This window comes from Galeopterus variegatus, unplaced genomic scaffold (genome assembly GCF_000696425.1).
Source record: "Galeopterus variegatus unplaced genomic scaffold, G_variegatus-3.0.2 Scaffold5034, whole genome shotgun sequence".
NCBI lineage: Eukaryota > Metazoa > Chordata > Mammalia > Dermoptera > Cynocephalidae > Galeopterus > Galeopterus variegatus.
The window spans coordinates 85791-106918 of NW_007731145.1; the positions used below are offsets into that span (position 1 = coordinate 85791).

At 42.5% G+C, this 21128-nt stretch overlaps 1 protein-coding gene across 2 annotated transcripts in view; it reads left to right on the forward strand.

Moving 5' to 3' along the window:
* The window catches only part of TRRAP (transformation/transcription domain-associated protein), a 136329-nt gene that overhangs the window by 65878 nt on the left and 49323 nt on the right, over window positions 1-21128 (forward strand). The window contains exons 31-49 of one of the 2 annotated variants that reach the window (XM_008588784.1): window positions 455-508; window positions 638-658; window positions 2481-2600; window positions 2843-2962; window positions 3408-3572; window positions 3650-3831; window positions 4059-4257; window positions 4700-4828; window positions 6948-7214; window positions 10847-11053; window positions 11849-12007; window positions 12113-12247; window positions 13556-13666; window positions 14453-14599; window positions 16280-16493; window positions 16919-17044; window positions 18905-19051; window positions 19944-20143; window positions 20732-20853. In XM_008588784.1, the coding sequence (XP_008587006.1) occupies window positions 455-508; window positions 638-658; window positions 2481-2600; window positions 2843-2962; window positions 3408-3572; window positions 3650-3831; window positions 4059-4257; window positions 4700-4828; window positions 6948-7214; window positions 10847-11053; window positions 11849-12007; window positions 12113-12247; window positions 13556-13666; window positions 14453-14599; window positions 16280-16493; window positions 16919-17044; window positions 18905-19051; window positions 19944-20143; window positions 20732-20853 (2825 nt within the window). The remainder of the gene's footprint in view (window positions 1-454; window positions 509-637; window positions 659-2480; window positions 2601-2842; window positions 2963-3407; window positions 3573-3649; window positions 3832-4058; window positions 4258-4699; window positions 4829-6947; window positions 7215-10846; window positions 11054-11848; window positions 12008-12112; window positions 12248-13555; window positions 13667-14452; window positions 14600-16279; window positions 16494-16918; window positions 17045-18904; window positions 19052-19943; window positions 20144-20731; window positions 20854-21128) is intronic. The other variant, XM_008588785.1, reaches the window with a different exon arrangement.

Here is a 21128-nt window from a genome sequence, read left to right on the forward strand (position 1 = left end):
TTAGACATGCTTAACTGATGGGGCTAACTTACCTGGTCCTCTTCTGTCTATAACTGGGAAAGAGAGCTTTTTAATGTCTTAGAACTTCACGTGAAATCTTGAATTATTCACTCTACAAAAGAGGTCTTTTTTAAAAAAATGCAGTTGCATTGCAACAAGGTCTTACAGTTTCTCCCCTTAGACAAGAATTCTGAAACCCTGTATTAAAAATTTGATTTAGGGGAAAAGCACACTCTCTATTAGATGTCCTGTATCAGAAGGGCTGTGTTTGACATCTCAAGGGTGGAAAGTGTGCCTTTTGCTGTTGAGCATTTGTTAATTATTGTGTGCTTTCTTATAATTGTGTCTTTACTGTCTTGTTAACCCCAATAATCCTTACTGTGTTTGAGTATATGGGAAGTTTTTGTGTAAATAACATAAATAGAAAAAAGATGATTTTCCTCCCCATCCTCAGGAAAGCATTTCAGAGTGCGGGAGATGTTCCTTGTCTCCATTCTGTCAGTTTGAGGTGAGAACAACCTATTAAAAGTCAGTTTATGACTTGCAATGTGAAGAACAGTTTATCGTTTCTTTTCTTTTCTTTTCTTTGTACCTTTTTGTTGCCTTTTTTCATGCTGTAATTTTTGTTTTGGTTCAGCCTGCCATGGAAGGGGTAGAGGTGAGAATTTCAGTGGAGTTGCAGGAGGGGGTTGTTGTCGTACTTGATTTTGCCGTGACTTGTTAGCTGTGTTGTGGTTCTGTCATGGACAGAGTGCGTTGTGCCTTTGAGTGCGGTGAACTGTATCGTCTGTCTGTGGCGGAGTTGTATTAGTATAATTGCTGTGAACTGTCCAGATGCCGAGCATGTTTTATATTAGGACATTTTAAGCAAGATTCTAAGTTCTTTTGTTTTCTACATGTTAGAATTGCAGTATGTCAATACCATTTAAGATTGAATTGGGTTTTGCTACCATGATGTTCATATGAAGTCACATCTAACAGCCTTCTAAGAGGAAACTCCATAAAGAATATAGTACACCTGCTAGAAAGTGGGAATACTTATATCTTCTTTCACACTATTGACTTACTGACTGCCTTGAATTTAAAGCCCCATTGTCCCCCCCCCACTACACCCCCCAGCCTCTTCATCTTTGTCTCACATGTGCACACACACTGAAGTAGTTAGAACACGGTGTGACTTTGGACAAACTCTTGAGTTATCCTTGTTCTGTAAAATGGGGATAAAATAACATGTCATTCCTATCTTCTGGTGGTGTTGTGAAGACCAAAAGAAGTGATTTTTATGACAATGTTTTGAAAGTGAAAAACCATAGTATAAAAAAGTACCATTTTAGAACATTATAATGACAATAGAACTTATTCTGTCCAAAGACTTGAAAATTCTGTAGAAGAAGACTCTAGGGGTGGGATGGGGTGACACAGCTGATTTTTCTCATTTCTTACCCATCTCTCTGACTTGCCTTTTGGTTTAAAGAGAAGTTTTGAAAAGCATCTCAAGTGCTGCTGGGAATGTGGTCCTTCACGACCGTGTTTATCATCCCCGTTTTACCACACACAGAGTAATGAATCTCCTGTTACACAGGGTATATCAGGGCATCTTTCCTTCCCTGTGGCCAGAGAGAATTCCTTTGAATGGCAGAAGCAAAACTGCGGAAACAGGATGGGAAGTTGGAATGACAGAGCAGTCTACCACTGAGCTGTTAGCACATTAGACAGCGAAAACTCTTGGCATTTCACACATTTTTCTTTTTTTTTTTTTTTTTTTTTTTTTTTTTTCTGTATGTGGGATCCGAACCCTCGGACGGGAGCGCCGCCGCACTTCCCAAGCGGCGCACTATCCAGTGCGCCACCGGGCCGGCCCTCACACATTTTTCATATGATTCAGTGGAGCAGTTTGTCAGCTTTATTTTTAGGCCTGGTTGACAAACATTTAGCACCATGATCAGTCATTTATTTACATTGATACTTAATTTCTAGGGTAAATACTTGTTTGAGGAACTTTCTCTGCTAGGTTTTGAGAGCAAAAGAAGTCTGTGCCCTTAGAAACTAGTGTATTGGGAAAACCCTGTGATGCTGCAGCAAAGCGGGGCAGTCCTAAGGTTCTCATGGCCACAGGGTTGATTGTCCCTGCCTCTTTGAGGGGGAGTAGTATAGGCGACCCATAGAGTAACCTCTACTAGTCAGTGTGCGTGAAAACAAACAGCCATAATCACGACAGGTACACACAGCCAGCCTGCGCCCCCCTAATCCCCCCAATGCACATTGACACGTGAACTCTGAAGGCCACAGGCAGTTAGTTTCTTAGGACACAACACAGTTATAATCTAAGACTGGTAAGTTGTTGGTTTTTACATGTTAACTCTGCTTCATTGGCTAGCCCTGCAAATGTAGTTAGACTGTAGTAGGGTTTATAGTGGCATTGATCTCCCTTGCTAGCAAAATTAATTGACCTACTTATAATTTCTGATTCTCTTTACTAGGAAATGAAGATTTGTTCGGCAATTATAAACCTTTTTCATCTGATCCCAGCTGCACCTCAAACTCTGGTCAAGCCTTTGTTAGAGGTTGTAATGAAAACAGAGCGGGCGATGTTGATTGAGGTAAGGGTCAAACTGAGGGTTAATTCTGATTCTTCCTCCCTCAGTTATTTGTAATATTTTTACTTTTTGTATTGGAAATGGATTTATCTAACAGTTTAAAGATGTCAGATGGTGACGTTTACGTGCAATTGTTGGTGCACTCCAGTTGCAAGGGGGAAGTGTGTGTTCCTACCATGGTAGAGAGGTGACAGAGAAGAGCCTCAAGCCCTGAGAAGGGATGCAGTTTTCCACGTGTTTCGTAGGCGGGCAGTCCATTTCGAGAGCCTCTGATCAAGTTCCTGACCCGGCACCCCTCGCAGACAGTGGAGTTGTTTATGATGGAAGCAACGTTGAACGATCCCCAGTGGAGCAGAATGTTTATGGTGAGATCTGCAAGTGGCTGGGTCAGGGGTCCCTGCAAATTCATGTTAGCCAGTGTGCTCTAAAATGTTAAATTCCTGTTTTACTGCTCGGTGTCCTAGCTTTGTTTTTCTGAGATACATTTGAATATTGCAAACATCATTACTGTTTGGTTGTGTCTATAGAAAGCTCAGCTCCACAGACACACTTTTTGAAATCACTCTTTGCAGGATTTTGGTGGTGGTAACGAATGTGCTGCCAGGATTATAAAATCATCTTCATGAAATGTGATGACTGCTTAAAAGCATCTTTTACAAGAGGTGCTTTCAGTGATTTATTTATTTTATTTTAATTTTTTTTTTTTTAGCCAGCCTAGAGAGATTTAGAAAGAACCTCAGAATTCATATCTTCTAACCTTTTGTGAGTTTGATTAGCTAAAAGCAGCTTTCCTGTTTGTTTTGCTTTCAGAGCTTTTTAAAACACAAAGATGCCAGACCTCTGCGGGATGTGCTGGCGGCCAACCCTAACAGGTTTATCACCCTGCTGCTGCCAGGGGGTGCCCAGACTGCAGTGCGCCCTGGCTCGCCCAGCACTAGCACCATGCGCTTGGACCTCCAGTTCCAGGCCATCAAGGTACTGTCTCTTCATTAGGCCCCTGAACCCAACAGTCTAATCAAGACATGGTTTCCTAATTGTCTCCTCTTTGACAGATCATAAGTATTATAGTAAAAAATGATGACTCCTGGCTGGCTAATCAGCATTCTCTGGTGAGCCAGTTGAGACGTGTGTGGGTTAGTGACACCTTTCAGGAAAGACACCGCAAAGAGAACATGGCTGCCACCAACTGGAAAGAGCCCAAGCTGCTGGCCTACTGTCTGCTGAATTATTGCAAGTGCGTGTTCAGTATGCTTTATGTCACCTGACTTGTTCTGTCTGTTAAGCTAAGCCAGAGCCTCTTGCCTAATTCATACTAAGCCATGATTCACTGGATACGTGTAGTCAAATTTGTTGTAGAGAATGGACTGTTACTTTGAGCTGTTTGAAAGGCAAGTCAGAGATGACACATCGTAATGAAATTTGCCGTTAAGTTAACCTGTTTTCTTCTTTTGACCCTTCCAGAAGGAATTACGGAGATATAGAATTGCTCTTCCAGTTGCTCCGAGCCTTTACTGGTCGTTTTCTCTGCAACATGACATTCTTAAAAGAGTACATGGAGGAAGAGATTCCCAAAAATTATAGCATCGCACAAAAACGCGCCCTGTTTTTTCGCTTTGTAGACTTCAATGACCCCAACTTTGGAGATGAACTGAAAGCCAAGGTGAGTTTGTTGTCAGGCGGTAGAAGGCTACAGGTGTGTGGGCTAATTTTCTAGGAAACCTCGGGCCCCGTTGCTGTCCTGCTGTGTCTCCATTGCTGGACCGCTGATGAGAAGATGCCATTGATAAGGAACATAGGCAGATCCAGCAGTGAACCAGTGTTGAAAAGTAGTTAGTTTCCTTGTTTTTAGAAATTGATTTGTTTGAAGTGAGAACAATAACCAGGCTGGCATCTCTTTTCCTCAAGTTTTTCAACTGCCTTTCCAATTGCCATTTGAATAGAAGTCAAGATGAGCAGTTGCATCCTTGGTTGAGTTCTAACTTTATGATGTGGTACGGCCAAAACTGTTTGTCCTTCCCACTTTATTAAAGAAATAAATAAGGGGTTTATTGCTAAACAAATGGCTTTGTTTTTCTTTTTCTTCATTTAAAAATTTTTTTTAGGTTCTACAGCATATCTTGAATCCTGCTTTCTTATACAGCTTTGAGAAGGGCGAAGGAGAGCAGCTCCTAGGTCCTCCCAATCCAGAAGGAGATAACCCAGAAAGCATCACCAGCGTGTTTATAACCAAGGTGGTATTGCTAACAGTGCATGGGCATGAGAAGTACTTTGGCAGATGAATGAATGTATGTGTGTCTTAGGGGTTCATTGAAATAAGTTCATTCTCTCAAGGCTTTTTCTTCCGTGATTGCATCAGTTTATATCAGAGCATTACATTACAAGTCTTATTAGTGAATTTTTGAAGCCAGCCTCCTTTGGAATGAATAAATTTTTCCATATGAATAGATTCCAATAAACAGAGTACACCTCAGTGATAATTCAGATATCACTTATTTTGTGAAAGTCTCTGTTACTGGTCAGCAGAGTTTTGACATTCTAGTTTATGTTTAGCTTTGCAAAAGAATCTACTAAAAGCCAGTGAAAGGATTAGACTGGCTCCAGTTGCTGCTGTGACTTTTTGTGACCAAGTTAAACACTGTTGTGACAATAGTAATGTCTGAAATTATTTAGGTTTTAAGGTCTCTGTGCATTTTTACAACAGTGTTTACAGTTTATGCTAAAGAAGTTTTTTAGAATTAAATGCCTGCATTGTGTTATTTCCCTAAGGCTTATTGTATTGAATTTCACGTTAGAGGTTGTGTTTGCCTTGAGGTTGTTAAATTGAGATGTGAGTTGTTTGTTGGAATGCTGAGTGATGAAGATTGGCATTTCACATCTGAAATGCTAATTAACAAGTCTCTAGGGGCAATTGCCACATAGTGTTTATGCTCCCTAGAAGGACACAGCTGGTTTCTTACCCATTCTGTCCTGGGATCAAGGCACAGGGGACTGTTGTCCGCATTGGCAGGTCACTGATCCTTACATAATCTTTGTCTTCTTCCTACAGTTTTGACATTCCCTCCACCCCACCCGCTACCCTAAGAATTAGAGCTGGGCCCAGGGATTTATTCTTGGTCTACTTACTGATATTTGCCTTATTCTGGGCAACCATAGGGAGGTGGTGGCCCAGACAGGGCCCCTTCCTTATGTTAGCTTCTCTTGTCTGTGTGTCCTAGGTCAGATGCAGCTGATTTGGGATCAGTGAAAAGTTGGATTTTGAATGTTGGGATAAGGAGAAATGTGATGGACAGGCTGGAGCCCAGGGTGAGGGGCGGCCAAGAAACAGCAGATCCTGAAAGAGAGGATCATTAGGTGCTAAAGGGAACCTCAATAAAAAGACTTCAGTCTGTCTTTCAGAATTGAACCACTGATAGTGGTTAGGATACTTAGTTGAATTGAATGATGCAGTCATTATACTTGATTATATTATGATTGAGTATAACATACAAGTATATTTGATGTAGAATATTCCTCAGAGAATGTACATTTTTTTCTTTTTCTTTTTTTTTAAAAGATGACCGGTAAGGGGATCTTAACCCTTGACTTGGTGTTGTCAGCACCACACTCTCCAAGTGAGCTAAGCAGCCATCCCTATACAGGATCCAAACCCGTGGCCTTGGTGTTATCAGCACCACACTCTCCTGAGTGAGCCACGGGCTGGCCCTTGTACATTTTTTTCTTTTTCTTTTTTTTTAAAAGATGACCGGTAAGGGGATCTTAACCCTTGACTTGGTGTTGTCAGCACCACACTCTCCTGAGTGAGCCACGGGCTGGCCCTTGTACATTTTTTTCTCATGTCCACAAAACACATACAAAAATGTATCAGATACTTGGTCACATTAGAAAACCATAACAATTTGTTAAAGTAGGTATTTTTCTTGGGCACATTTTCTGATCATAATGCAGAAAAATAAGGAATAGATAAAAGCTGACGAGGAAAAAAATCTCAACTACTTGGAAGTTGAGAATCTCTGTCCTAAATCAGCTTATATCAAAGAGGTCTTCTTCCTTTTCTGCCTCAAGCTCCTCTACCCACTGCATTCTGACTTCTAAGCCTGCCTTTTTTTTCACATTGAAATAAAATTTGGTGAGTTTCTAATCCATATATAAAAGAAAATTGATGTGACATTATCAATTCCCTCATTGTAAAACTTAATTCTTATGTTTCATATATATTTTATATATTATATATATAGTGTGTGCATGCGTGTGTCTGTCTGTATATATCTTTTTTAAGGTTTAAACTATTCCTGGTAGGTAACACAGTTCAAAACTGGAAGTGAGTTCCTTCCTGCTTGTCTCTGCCAGCAGGTCCTGGACCCAGAGAAGCAAGCAGACATGCTGGACTCCCTGAGGATCTACCTTCTGCAGTATGCCACGCTGCTGGTAGAGCATGCTCCCCACCACATCCACGACAACAACAAGAACCGCAACAGCAAGTTGCGCCGCCTGATGACCTTCGCGTGGCCCTGCCTGCTCTCCAAGGCTTGTGTAGACCCGGCTTGCAAATACAGCGGGCACTTACTTCTGGCACACATCATTGCCAAATTTGCAATACATAAGAAGATTGTCCTTCAGGTATTTTGGAGGACTCCCTGTTCATCAACATTCACATACATTCCCACATGTACACCTTGCTGCCTGGTCCACTCTCAGCCTCTCCTTTTCTGTTGTCTTTTCCCAATACCAATGAAAAATACCCATCTCTGCTGTAAATACTCTATGATTCCACTTATGAGGTATTTAGAGTAGTCAAATTCAGAGACAGAAAGTAGAATAGAAGTTACCAGGGGCTGGGGAGAGGGAATGGGGAGTTAGTGTGTAAAGGGTTCAGAGCTTCAGTCTGCGAAGATGAAAAAGTCTGGAGGTGAATCGTAGTGATAGTTGCACAAAACTGTGAATGTGCTTAATGTCCCTGAGCTGTACACTTAAGAATGGTTAAGATGGTAAAGTTTATGTTGTGTGTATTTTACCACAGTAAAAATTAGGGGGAGGGAACAAACTGTGAACCCTGCCATGGGTTCTCTCTCTTTCCTTCCTTGTCACTGCTCTGCACTCTAGTCCCTGTGCAGCCATCCCTTTAAGACAAAACATCTCCCTTTTCCACCTCAAGCTTCTCTACCCATTGTGTTCTGGCTTCCAACTCTGACATTCCATGGAAAATGTTTTGTCAAGGGTACTAGCCCACTCCTTATAGGCAAAGACAATAGGTACTTGTGAACCTTCATCTTATAACTGCTGTGCTGTGTTGATGGTTTCAGGAGCTTCTTCCTTGAAGTCTCTCGGTGGTTTAGGCTTGGCTTTGCTGTCAGACAACCCCGGGTTTGAGTTTTGTTTCACCCACTCATAGATTTCATGTCCCATGGCGAGTAATGTCTCTGTGTAAGATTGAAATGTAATAATATACTTGAGTGTTCAGCTTTTGGTCAATGATAGCTCTTGTCTTATTCTGCGGGGCCACCTTTGATGATTTTCCCCTGACCGTTCCCTCCTATGAACTTTTGTGGTGTTAAACTCAAGACCCAGATAAAGCCAGTGGCCTGTCAGAAACACTTGATTCCCACAGGCACTTGAGATGTAACTCCAGTCTTGTGGTTGGCACTGCTTTCCAGAGAGAAACACTCAAGGTCCAGCTTTGATCCCCTCTGTTCCTTCCCAGTACCCAGGCATTGGCAAGTCTTATTGATTCCAGCACCCTTCCTGTCCCTTCCACCCTCAGTACTGGTTGGGTCTTCTTCTTTGTGTTCCTGTGACCTTATATCAGGCCTTCACCTCTCACCTGAACTATTGCAATTGTCACTTACCACTGCCTCTAATATTGGCCCTTTTTACTACATTTTCCATATGTAGCCAGAGTGAAATGATCCCTGTACCTCAACTGACTTCCCACTGGTTAGGCTAGACATCAGATCCCTGTAAGGAGCTAGGTCTTACTCATCTTGTATACCCTGGCCTAGCTCAGCACAGGCACATAGTAGGTACTCACTAAATATTAGAATCAATGTATTCATTGATCAAAGCTTAATGAAAGAGAAAGCAACTAAGTCATTTCCTAATAAGAGATTCCTGTGAGATTTTTTTTTTTTTTTTCTCCTTTTTGTCTTTTTTCGTGTCCGGCAATGGATCGCAACCCTCAGTGTCGCACCCGTACCGGAAACGGACCGGCAACGGGATCGCAACCCTCGGTGTTGCGTCGCACCTCGCTCAGCCAGTGAGCGGGAACTGGTCTGTATGTGGGATCCGAACCCTCGGCGGGAACGCTGCCACGCTCCCAAGCGGGCCGGTCCAAGATTCCTGTGAGATTTTTAAAAACTGTTTTTGGAAAAATATCATGCCTTGGTCCCAGGTGATCGTTTGTATCTTGTTTACTTATTTTTTTCCTTTATTGAAATGTAATTTATTATACATATTTGTGGGGTACAGAGTTGAATGTCAGTACCTTTGTACAATGTGTGATGATAAGTCAGGATAATCAGCATATTCATCATTACAAAATGTAGTCATTTCTTTGTGTTGAGGACATTTGATCTCCTCTCTTTTAGTTATTTGGTAACATGCAATAAATTAATGTTAATTATAGGTACCTACCTCGACTGTACACATAAATAGGACTTATTTTTCCTAATTAGTTGTCTTGTGTCCATTAACCCATTTCTTGCTATCCCTTCCCTCTCCCTCACCTCTAGTAAACAGAGTTCTCTTCTCTCCTTCTGAAACTTCAGTGTGTTGTTATGATTGTCCATCTGTCTGTCTTTCCTTCCTTCCTTTTTTATTTATTTATTTTTTAGCTCCCACTTATGAGTGAAGACGTGATATTTCTTTTACTGTATCTGGCTTATTTTATGTAATGTAATTTTCTCCAACCTCATCCCTGCGTCTGTAATTGGCAGAGTACATGGGAGTGCAGGTATACCTTCAACATGATGATTACATTCCTTTGGATGTATACCCAGCAGTGGGGTTGCTAGAGGATATGGTAGTTCTATCCAAAGTTGTTTGAGAAACCTCCATACTGTTTTCCATAATGGCTGTACTAATTTACAGACCCAGCAATAGTGTAGGAAGGCTCCCCTTTCCCTGTATTCTTATCAGCATTTATTATTCTCTCTCTTTTTTATAATAGCCAGTCTAACTCAGTGTGGTTTTGGTTTGCATTTCCACGATGATGAGTGATGGCGAGGCAGTTGTAGGAAGGCCCCAATGATGCTGAGAGGTATTGGCACACCCTGGAGCTCCTCAGCTATGCCTAGGAGCTGTCCTGCACAAGGTCATTGGGGCTGTGGTGGATTTCTGTGCCACTAAGAAAGACTTTTGGTCTCTCTGAGGGCCCCCTGCTGGGGCAGGCAGCCCTGGGCAGCTTCACTGGTGCTACAGGCATGGGTCTGTGCCTGAAAGAGGTGTATGAGTCTTCCACCACCTCCTCATGGCTGTAAGAATTATAAGCGTGTTCACCCAAGAAGGCAAGATTTTCAGCAGTGGCTAGAGGCTGCGATTGGGTGGCTTTCAGGCTTTGTAAATTGTGCATGCTGACCCCTCTGTCCTGAGGGTGGCACCCTTGTTGCACTGGATCACCTCTTCCCAGGGCACAGGACACCACGTGGTTTAAGCACCCTGGTGCAATGATGTGGCCTCAGGGGTGTGGAGCCGATGCCAGGGCCAAATGGAAATAATGGCCTCAGTGTTGGGGCTGATTCCAAACTGCAGTTGATCACTGTAGTGGTCTGGGGCCCAGGATCAACTCCACTTGTGTCTCTCTCTGGGTCAGTGCAGTCACGTGGGCTCCATGAGTGGTTACTACCACTGAGTGTATGGTCATAGAGGAAGGGAAATTCCACTGTGGGTCGGGCCACTGGCTCAGGCTGTGCTTACTCACCTCTTTCCTGCAGGCAGAGGCTCCTCCTGGGTCCTTGCTGCTCCCTGTTGGTGGATGGATGTGGTGGCCAGGAATTCTCTTTCGTACTCCACTTGGCTGTCCTGGGTTTCTGCACTCACCAGCACTTCTGCTGCTCTTTTGATGTGTTCCAGTTCTCTCCCTTAATCTTTTTCATCCAAGTATAGTTGTGTATTCAGTGTATTCTCTGTCTTTGTGGTAGAGACGAGCAATGTATCCTTCTAGTCAGCCATCTTGCTCTGACCCCCTCCCCCTGCTGCCCATATCTTGTGTTTTAAAGCCTTAATTCTCATCTCACATAAGAATCTTCCTGTTGTAGGTGTTTCATAGTCTTCTTAAGGCTCATGCAATGGAAGCTCGAGCGATTGTCAGACAAGCAATGGCCATTTTGACTCCAGCAGTGCCTGCCAGGATGGAGGATGGGCACCAGATGCTGACTCACTGGACCAGGAAGATCATTGTGGAGGAGGGGCACACAGTCCCTCAGCTGGTCCATATTTTGCATTTGATAGTACAGCATTTTAAGGTATATAGAAAATACTATAGATTGCTTTGAGCCTTTGCCTGTCTTTCTTTTTCTACAGTAATAAGGTGGTCACATTCATCTTTGAGTAAAGCTGTTCCTAGTTCACTGATCAGTTTGTGTATGTGTGCATAGCTTTATCAACATGGAAATTGCTATAGTATAGAGATGTATCCCAGCTGTATGCTGCTTTCTGTGACTACATTTTTTTTTTAAACCCTGAATGCAGATAAGTTGTTACTTTAGGGTGGGAGGTAGTTGTCATTAACTCTAGATTTTGGTCACTTGGCTTGCCAGCACCTTCTTTTCTATAGCCAAATCATCCCCTTTGTGGGATTTGTTTCTATGTAAATGTTTTTGTAGATTTTGGGTAGAGGAGAAAGGATTGAGTCAAAAGGTAATTCTTTTACAGCTAGCTCTTTTAAAATTGGAAATTTGCTTCTTAGTCTTAAGCAGTTATGATACGAAGGCTAAAGTTCGATACATGTGACTGTACTTGCTGTCCTACCTAAAGAGAGTACAGTTTTTCAACATTTTAAAGATGGTACTAGAAGTCTAAAATATACTCTCATGCTGGGACTCAGTGAGGGTAGGGGAGGTTTGATAAACACACATATGTAAGGGAATGGGAATTTCCTTGATAAAGTTATGATTCAGAAATCTTGAGCATGAGGTTGGGTTGTATGTGTGTGTTGTGGCCGAGGTGGGTTGGGTGTGTGTGTACATGTGTATTTGCATGTGCATGTGTGCTGGGGCCAGGTCCAACATCCCTGATGTGACACTGCCCCACGCCCGCAGGTGTACTATCCAGTGCGGCACCACTTGGTGCAGCACATGGTGAGCGCCATGCAGAGGCTGGGCTTCACACTCAGTGTCACTATTGAGCAGAGAAGGCTGGCTGTGGACCTGTCTGAAGTCGTCATCAAATGGGAATTGCAGAGGATCAAGGACCAGCAGGTAGGAATGTCAACCCTCAGTGTCGTGCCTAATCATATTCCTCACACTTCTCCCAGATATCAGTCTAAAGTAAAGTGGTTCTGTGTGTGTGTGTGTGTGTTTAAGCCGGATTCAGATATGGACCCAAATTCCAGTGGAGAAGGAGTCAATTCTGTCTCATCCTCCATTAAAAGAGGCCTGTCAGTGGATTCTGCCCAGGAAGTGAAACGCTTTAGGACGGCCACCGGAGCCATCAGCGCAGTAAGATCATGTGCTTTCTTTAGGGGTTCTGTGCATCCTCGTGGGAATTTGCTCATTTATTGAAAGTGGGCTCCATGCCAAACTTCACTCTAGAGGCACCTGGGAATGCTGCGCTCACAGGTAGAAACTCATGACGTGAAGACTCGTGTCCTATTTCATTTGGAGGGCAGCTGCCAAGAGGGTCCTGGGCATCACTCTGTCCACCCCTTGTCAGGGAGGCGGCCCTGGGAGCGCTGAGCTCTAGCTCTTAAGTGCTGGTGTGGCTGGCTGCACTTCCAGCTTTGTACACCTGAGGTCAAGCTCTTCTCCCACCCTCATCGTTCCCCCATTTAGGTGGCACCTGTGTCCCCCTGGGCTCCAGTTGGAAACCCGGCACCCTCTGCGCTTTGTTCGTTTGCTTCTCCACACACACCTGGTCGACAGCAAGCCCTGTCAGCCCTGCCATGAATACCCCCTCCTGCTCTCATCCCTGCCACCTCTCACCCGCGATGGGAGTTACTGATACCCATTTGGCAGGGTGACACCACAATGGCAATTACTGTCACCCAGTTCCTCTCACTGCTCCCATTTTTATCCCCCTTCAATACATTTTTCACAAAGCAGAGTACGAAAAAACATTCTTTTCAAAACTTAGGGGAAGCTGGGTAAAGTGTACCTAGATGTTTGTAATAATGTTTTTGTAATTTCTTGTGAATCTTATAATCATTTCAAAATTAAAAGTTAAAAATAATTGTTACATTGTTCCCTCACTTAAACTTTCCACTTGATCGTGGCATCCAGGGCCTGGGGGATCTAGCCCTGCTGATGGCTTCTCACAGTGCTCTGGCCACACAGGCCTGTCCTCTACTCTGCGGATACTCCTGGTTCTTTGCTTGCTTAGGACATGTCCTCTGGCTCTTTTCTCTCTACCTGGAGCTGTTTTCTCTTCCCTTGGCTCGTGGCCTGCTTGGCTCTTTTCTTTCTACCTGGAGCTGTTCTCTCTTCCCTTGTCTCATGGCCGGCTTCTTCTCATTCTGAGGATCTGCCTCAAGGCTGTGCCTTCACTTCACGGGCCTCACTCCCTTTTCTTCTCCATCACGTGAGCTGTTACTTCTTCATCGCCACTTTATCAGTCATCTGCCTGCCTGCTGGATGTGCAGATTTCACTAGGGCAGAGACCACACCTGTCTCTGATTTGCCTAATGCCCAGAATAGCATCTCTCCCTGGGAGGTGTCACTTACCCATTAGCTGGCTGAATAGGTTAACACCTTTGTTGGAAATTCTTGTTGAAAGTTCTCTTCCTGCCTTAAAGGATGGTCTTTTCCTAGGTGTTTGGGAGGAGCCAGTCACTGCCTGGAGCTGACTCTCTTCTTGCCAAGCCCATTGACAAGCAGCATACAGACACTGTGGTGAACTTCCTCATCCGCGTGGCTTGTCAGGTATGGGCCTCTGCAGAGCAAAGACTACTTAGTAATACTCCAGAATGTTATCTGTGACAGTTCGGTCAAAAAAGAAATACACATACCAGGGCCTGAGAGCTAAATCTGTCACTTTCTTACCAAATTCCATTGATATCCTGGCAGGTTAATATTTCTGAAATCTGCCTGTGTCTTATAATTGATATGATTTTTCTTAAAAAAAATTTTTTTTCTTACAGTGGTAATAAAATAATGGTGTGTCCTATACTTAGCATTATAGCGTTGGTAAAATGTAGTAATTCAGTGATTTTGGGCTAATTATTTAACTTCCAAGTTTTCTCTTCTACGTTCTTAAAATGGGAATGGTACACAGCTCAGAAAGGTGTTGGGATCCAGCCTACATAAAATATGTACAACATTTAGTAATTTAAGTGCGTTTAGAGCTTGGGTTTACTTATCATTCATATCAATATGTATTTTCATAAAGTTGGGAATCCACTTCTCAAACTTTTTATTTTTATATTTAAAAAAGAATTGAAAATGAAATCTTCCTGAGTGTCTCATTTTTTTTGAATTTGGGACTCTTAAGTTCTTAGGCTATTAAACAAAATAGTGGGTCTTGCAGTGTGTGAGGCACTGTGCTGGGACGTCCCGTGACCCACGCTGCATAGGAGGGGGCTGTGGCAGGAAAGAGTCAGGGGGCACTGGAATGCGTGAGCACAAGGCAGAGTTGAGAAGCAGTGTCATTAGAATGACTGTAAACGTGGACACTGTGAAATGCCAGCTTTAATTTGGATGAATTTCCAGGTTAATGATAACACCAACACTGCGGGGTCTCCCGGGGAGGTGCTGTCTCGCCGTTGTGTGAATCTTCTGAAGACTGCATTGCGGCCGGACATGTGGTCCAAATCTGAGCTCAAGCTGCAGTGGTTCGACAAGCTGCTGATGACTGTGGTAGGTGCACGGGTCTGAAGGGCCAGGACAGGCCACCAAGGCTGTTATCAGATGCTGGGACCTCAGCTCTCAGGGCTGGATGGATGTTTGTGAATCCCTTCTTGGCCTAATCCTCAAATCCCACCTCTCCTGTGCCCTTGGCCAGTCATGGCCTCTTCTGGCTGCTAATAAGGAGGCAGTTTGACTAACGCACAGCTCTCATCTGCAGCCCTAAATAAACTTGGCAATGTCTAAAACATAACAACAGTTCTCTTGCATTTTGCAGACAAATTTGTTAAACCGACCTACCAGTTGACTTGGGATAAACATGTTTAGTTGACTTATGCAACAACCTTTAAACTTAGCTTGAATTTTTAAAACAGATTTTATTTGTTTTATTTATTTTTTGACAGCTGGCCAGTATAGGGATCTGAACCTTTGACCTTAGTGTTATCAACACTACACTTAATCCAAATGAGCTAACTAGCCAGCCCCTAAAAGAGATTTGAATGATGGACATATAATTAGTTATCAAGCACTGTATTATACTCATACGGTTTAGTCAGGTAACAAGAAGATAGCCCCAAATGCTGATTATTTTGGTGGTGTTTTTGTTTGTTTATTTTTATAAAAACCATGATCCTATAATTTTCTGTTGGTAGCCAAGCTATTCTCTTTTTTAAGGTTCTTATCAAACTTTATCCAGATTTGATATGTCTAGTAGTGTGATGGAATGTGAAAGCTTCACTATCAGGATTATAAAACCTATTGTAAGCATTTGTAATTTTGGACTACAAAGACTAACACGTTGCTTACGTTTTACCTGTGCAATGAAACAGTGCTATAAACAGCCCCCGAGACTGCAGTGCTTACTTTGATTCTGGTCTGGTGCTTAACCTTGTGATTGCATTCAGGTTTCTTTATTCTTTATCTCTTTGAAAGGTTGAATTACTTTTCTATGAAGCACAGTCATAATTAAAAGCTCAGCCATAAGTGGACAGCCTCTGCCCACCTAATAACCTAGCGTTTTCATAAAGCAATGTGCTGTGCTAGCGGTGGCTTTCTGCCTTTATTCCTGTAACCCCCAGTAAGTGAGAGATCCTCCCTCACAACCCAGTGCATAGACACAGTTCATATATAAGGCACGTACGTGGACGAACCACAGAAACAAAAATTTTCATGAAGCCACAGTGCCTGTTCTTATCACATGCCATGCACTCTATTTTCTGTTTTATTTAGTTTCGTTTCCTTTATTTTTTCTGATGATGGCATCATCTGTCAAATTGGTTTCATGATACACAGTTTCAAAGATACTTCTTCAAAGAAATTCCCTTTTTGGAAGGTTATTTATATTTTAATTAATAAAGTGGGAGAAAAAAAGCAGAATTCACTGTAATAACTTCTCCTTTTTAGTCCAGAGTTTGTGATTTAAAAAATATTAATATTTAAATGAACTTTTATAAAGTGGTTTGACTAAATATTTAAAGCAAATTTATAAAAGAATCGTTCTTATGAAATCCTGTTGTATATGATGGCCACATGCTTTTTGTATGTTTGATGTGTTAATTCTTTCATAGTTTTTTTACTTAGTTCCAGATACTTAATGGCATATGGTTTTAAATTTCCTTGGATTTATGTTTCTGTAGTGCACCGTACCAGAAAATTTATTCCATCTGTGAGTGGCCTGTGTTCTCATTCCAGGAGCAGCCAAATCAAGTTAACTATGGAAATATATGCACAGGATTGGAAGTGCTGAGTTTCTTGCTAACTGTTCTCCAGTCTCCAGCCATCCTAAGTAGCTTCAAACCCCTGCAACGTGGAATTGCTGCCTGTATGACATGTGGAAACACCAAAGTTTTACGAGCCGTCCACAGCCTTCTCTCCCGCCTGATGAGTATTTTCCCAACAGAGCCAAGTATGTGACCTTTTTTCATTGGTGCCTTTCCTTCAGAACGGCAGCAGTCATTGCACTGTTTTTTGTCTGCTTTGGAAGTGCAGTTCTTTATCAGCGGAAGATGACTGTTTCCTCAAGGTATTAAAGGGAAGTTAGGTTAAAGTATTGTGTCAAATGTTGAACAGTTGACAAGATCAAATTTTGGCAGAATGTAAATTAGTATATTTAGAGCACATTTTGGTGAGGCTTGATGAGATAATACATTGGCTCTTATTTGTATAAAATGGGAACCAGCCCACAGGTGAGGTCCACACAGTGCTGCAGTGGAGAAGTACCTGTGCTAGTTGCTGCAGACACCAGAACAACTAAAACTCAGTCCCTAGTGTAACAACTGCAGGGGCCCAAAAGTCCTCACCACAGTCCCAAGATCCCGACTTGTGTTTCAGGTACTTCCAGTGTGGCTTCTAAGTACGAAGAGCTGGAGTGCCTCTATGCAGCCGTTGGAAAGGTCATCTACGAAGGACTCACCAACTACGAGAAGGCCACCAACGCGAACCCCTCACAGCTCTTTGGTGAGTGTGTGTGTCTGTCTGGTTTTCCCAGCAGTGGTTCAGTTTGGCATTGTCCCTGCTCACTGGACATGTGTTCCTACAGGAGAGGCTCAGGTTGTGGGAGGAGCTTTGAGCTGATGTTCAGGTGTCTTTGTTGCCTGGTTCCCACAAGGCCACCATCCCACGTAGTCTTTGAGGTGAACAGCCCCATGCCACCTGTCACTGGTGCCTCCTCTGTGCCTCCCTCCTCAGCCCCCAGTGTAGGCTTCAGTTGTGAGGGGATTTGCCCCATGGCCCATGGATCCTTCTGACCTAGTGTTACACTAAACACACAGCTGCTGCTAAAGCTTTGTACAAGTGTGTATATGTGTCCCCCATCCAATAAGCCACTCACAAGACAATAACTTGTCCCATCTGATTGGTGAGGCTCTGGCTGCCCTAGGTGAAATGAGAATTGCTTTCTCAGGTAATTAGGGCAGCTGGATGACTTTGGCCTTTGTATGTCTGGAAGTGTATACTCTGCTTTTTGTCATACTCCATGTCTTTAGTTAGGATTAGGCTTTGGGTTAGCACCTTACAAATTTTGTTCTTCCTTATTACATATTTATTGTGTAAGACTTTGAAAATACAAATGAGGGAAAACTAAGTAAGCATCACCTGTAAGCCTCTCTACACAGTTCTAATCAGTCTTAACATTTTGTTGTGTATGTCATCTTTCTGTGTACAAGTATACAAATACGTATACAAGCACAAACAGCTCTGGTGTGCTTGTGTCTGAATTTGCAAACTGAGTACATTGTTTTGGGATAAATTTTTTTGCTCTCCAGACTCGGTCTTGTTAGTTGTTCTCAGAAATTCAGAAGCTAGATAAATTTGGTTAAAATGATATCCCTTGCTATCCAAGCTTGCTCTCTCTATTCTGGAACCAGGTAGATTTGGGGCATAAGAGTGCTTGTGTGACTTCTCTTCCTGTAGATCCTTTCTTCCGTCATAGCATAGCAGAGTATCTGCTCTCGTTGTTCATGCTCCCAAGGACTCTTGTTGAGAAGCGCTGACCTCCACTGGCCCTGCCTCCCTCCTTTGAGAGGATGACAGCAGGCAGGAGCAGCCATTGGGGAGGTGAGCCTAGAGAGTTGGCTTTGCTCTCACCAGCATCTGCTCGGTAGAGGAGAGCACAGCAACCAGGAACAGCAGAACACATCCCATATTCATCATCCTCATCATCGAGTGTTGGGGTTACCCATCTTTGAATCAGATGGGCCATAATCAGCCTTTTAGCAAAGCAGGCCTAGAAAGGTCCAAGTGTGGGATGATAGTACCTGTAAATGGTAAATACCCTCTGGATGTTCTGTGATGTGATCCATGAGTACAGATTTAAAATACAACGTATAGGTTAGCGTCAAGATGATTATAAAGATAGCAGTTATGAAAGATACATTTTTTTCATGAACTCAGTGTCCCCCTTCTAGTGTTGACTTTGCTGAATTTTATTGATCTTATACAATTTTTCAGAACGAAGTGCAAATCAAATTCTAAAATATTTGTCATGTCCAGATAGGCTAGATAAAAAAGAAAGGGTTTTCTTTTTTTCCTCCAAATACATCAAGGGCCAAAAATAAAGCTTCACTTAGGGTAGTTTGCTGTAACTGAAAAATAAGAATGTTATTCTACTGAAGCACAAAAATCAGTTCTCATGCATGATGATGTTGACATCATTAAGAATTGGGAGTGATGAATGTAGTATATGCCACATAAAAGCTTACAGTGTTGACACTTGGGATCAACACATAATTTTGTCAGAATATATGTTTTAAATAGCGCATTTTTATTACTCAACTTTTTTTTCCCCACTATAAAAACCACTGAATTTCTACGTTCTAGGAACCCTTATGATCCTCAAGTCTGCCTGCAGCAACAACCCGAGCTACATAGACAGGCTGATTTCAGTCTTTATGCGCTCCCTGCAGAAGATGGTCCGAGAGCATTTAAATCCACAGGCAGCATCAGGAAGCACAGAAGCAAGCTCAGGTGACAAACTCGGTCTCCAGTGGTTTTTCCTCAGACTTTGTGGAACACCTGAGCAGTGCAGGTTGCGTGATTGAACTCTAAAGTGAACGTGAATTAATGTGTTGTCCTGTCGTTTCTATGTAATTCATTATTGTTTTTCAGCAAAGAGGTTTAAAATCAAAACAAGACTCATTTTGGGGCCAGCCCATGGCTCACTCGGGAGAGTTGCGGTGCTGATAACACCAAGGCCACGGGTTCGGATCCTATATAGGGATGGCCGGTTCGCTCACTGGCTGAGCGTGGTGCTGACAACACCAAGCTAAGGGTTAAGATCCCCTTACTGGTCATCTTTTATTAAAAAAAAAAAAAAAAGTACAAGACTCATTTTTAAAATTTGTGAGTGTAAGAATGAGGAAATTTTAAAGTGTTTGGACTTTTATTTGAAGCATTAACCACCAAGTGAGAGTTATCCAACAATTGCTATAGAACAGAGATTGCTTAATCAGAGTTGCTATTTCTGAAAAGTTAAGTCGTAGGTTCCAGACATGAGCAGTGGGCTCCAGGAATCTGGATGACATGGTGTTGGGGGACCAGCTAGCAGGGGGTTGTGGCAGGCACGGCTGCTAGATGCACCTTACGGCACAAGTGCCATGACCATGACTTTAGGGCTGGTGTGGAGAAGCTGGGGTGGCCTGTGCTCGTCCCATAATCTCCATCGTCTCTCATGAGGAGGACTCCTATAGGGCCACCCTTGCGATGGTGAGTTGCTTTAAATCCCAGAGTTCTCGTTGCTGGAGGAAATATTTGGGAGGGAAATAGGCAGAACCCAACATGCCAAGTAATGCTGAGTGGCTGCCTGTTAAGTGCATTTGTAAGGTTTGTTGGGGTATGTTCTCTTTCTTTGCATGGACAGGCACAAGCGAGCTGGTGATGCTGAGCCTGGAGCTGGTGAAAACGCGTCTGGCCGTGATGAGCATGGAGATGAGGAAGAACTTCATCCAGGCCATTCTGACATCCCTCATTGAAAAGTCATCAGATGCTAAAATCCTCCGGGCTGTGGTTAAAATCGTGGAAGAATGGGTTAAGAATAACTCGCCAATGGCAGCCAATCAGGTGAGCTGGGAAGAGGGCACTGTGCTCAGCCACCTGACTGACCTTCCTCTGGATGTGAGAGAAGAGTCGGGCAACACCTTCCCGCTCTTCTTCCTGAAACTTCTTGAAGCAAACATTGTTTTCTCCTCTATTTGCATCACAGTATCTTTTCTTCATTAAGATGGGTTTTTCTTAGTGTGCTTAACAGACTCTAAATAGAAATTTGAGATTAACTGGTATTCATCTTAATGTGGCTTTACTTCTGTTAAAATGTTAAAATAAAGGACGCTTACCTATTAGCCTTTTATGGCGGTGAAGGTAAGACAAATAATAATTGTAATGAGGGACTGTTGTTTAACTCAGTGATATGCTTGCAAACTTCTGATTTGTTTTGTAATTTAGTTGCTTTCTGTCCAAAGTGAGTTGGTAGCCCCTGTGAAAATTATATTGGTACATCTTTGATTTTTCTGTTTAGAAATGGCCTTGTCTTGTATTTGAGAAAATTATAGGAGCTTAAAAAATTAGAGCAAATGGCTCAGATACTTTTAAACACCCTTTTCTCAAATAGAAGTAATTGACCTTTTCTTTTAAAAAACAAATTTCGTACAGACACCTACACTCCGGGAGAAGTCCATTTTGCTTGTGAAAATGATGACCTACATAGAAAAACGTTTTCCAGAAGACCTTGAATTAAACGCCCAGTTTTTAGACCTTGTGAACTATGTCTACAGGTAATTACAGCAATTAATCAAATATTGCATATATTCGTCCTTGATGTGTTCTCTGATCAGCCAACACAACGTGACTGTAATCTTTTGCATATACCTAAATTTAAAGTACTAACTTAAATACTAAATCGTGGAACATATTTTGGCATCACTAGTGAACACTGCTGAAGTGCTGTGTGAGCCTATTACAAGTTACACCATACTTTGGCTTTCTTTTTTTTTTTTTTTTTTATTTTTTCTTTTTTTTTTTTTTTTTTTTTTTTTTTTTTTTTTTTTTT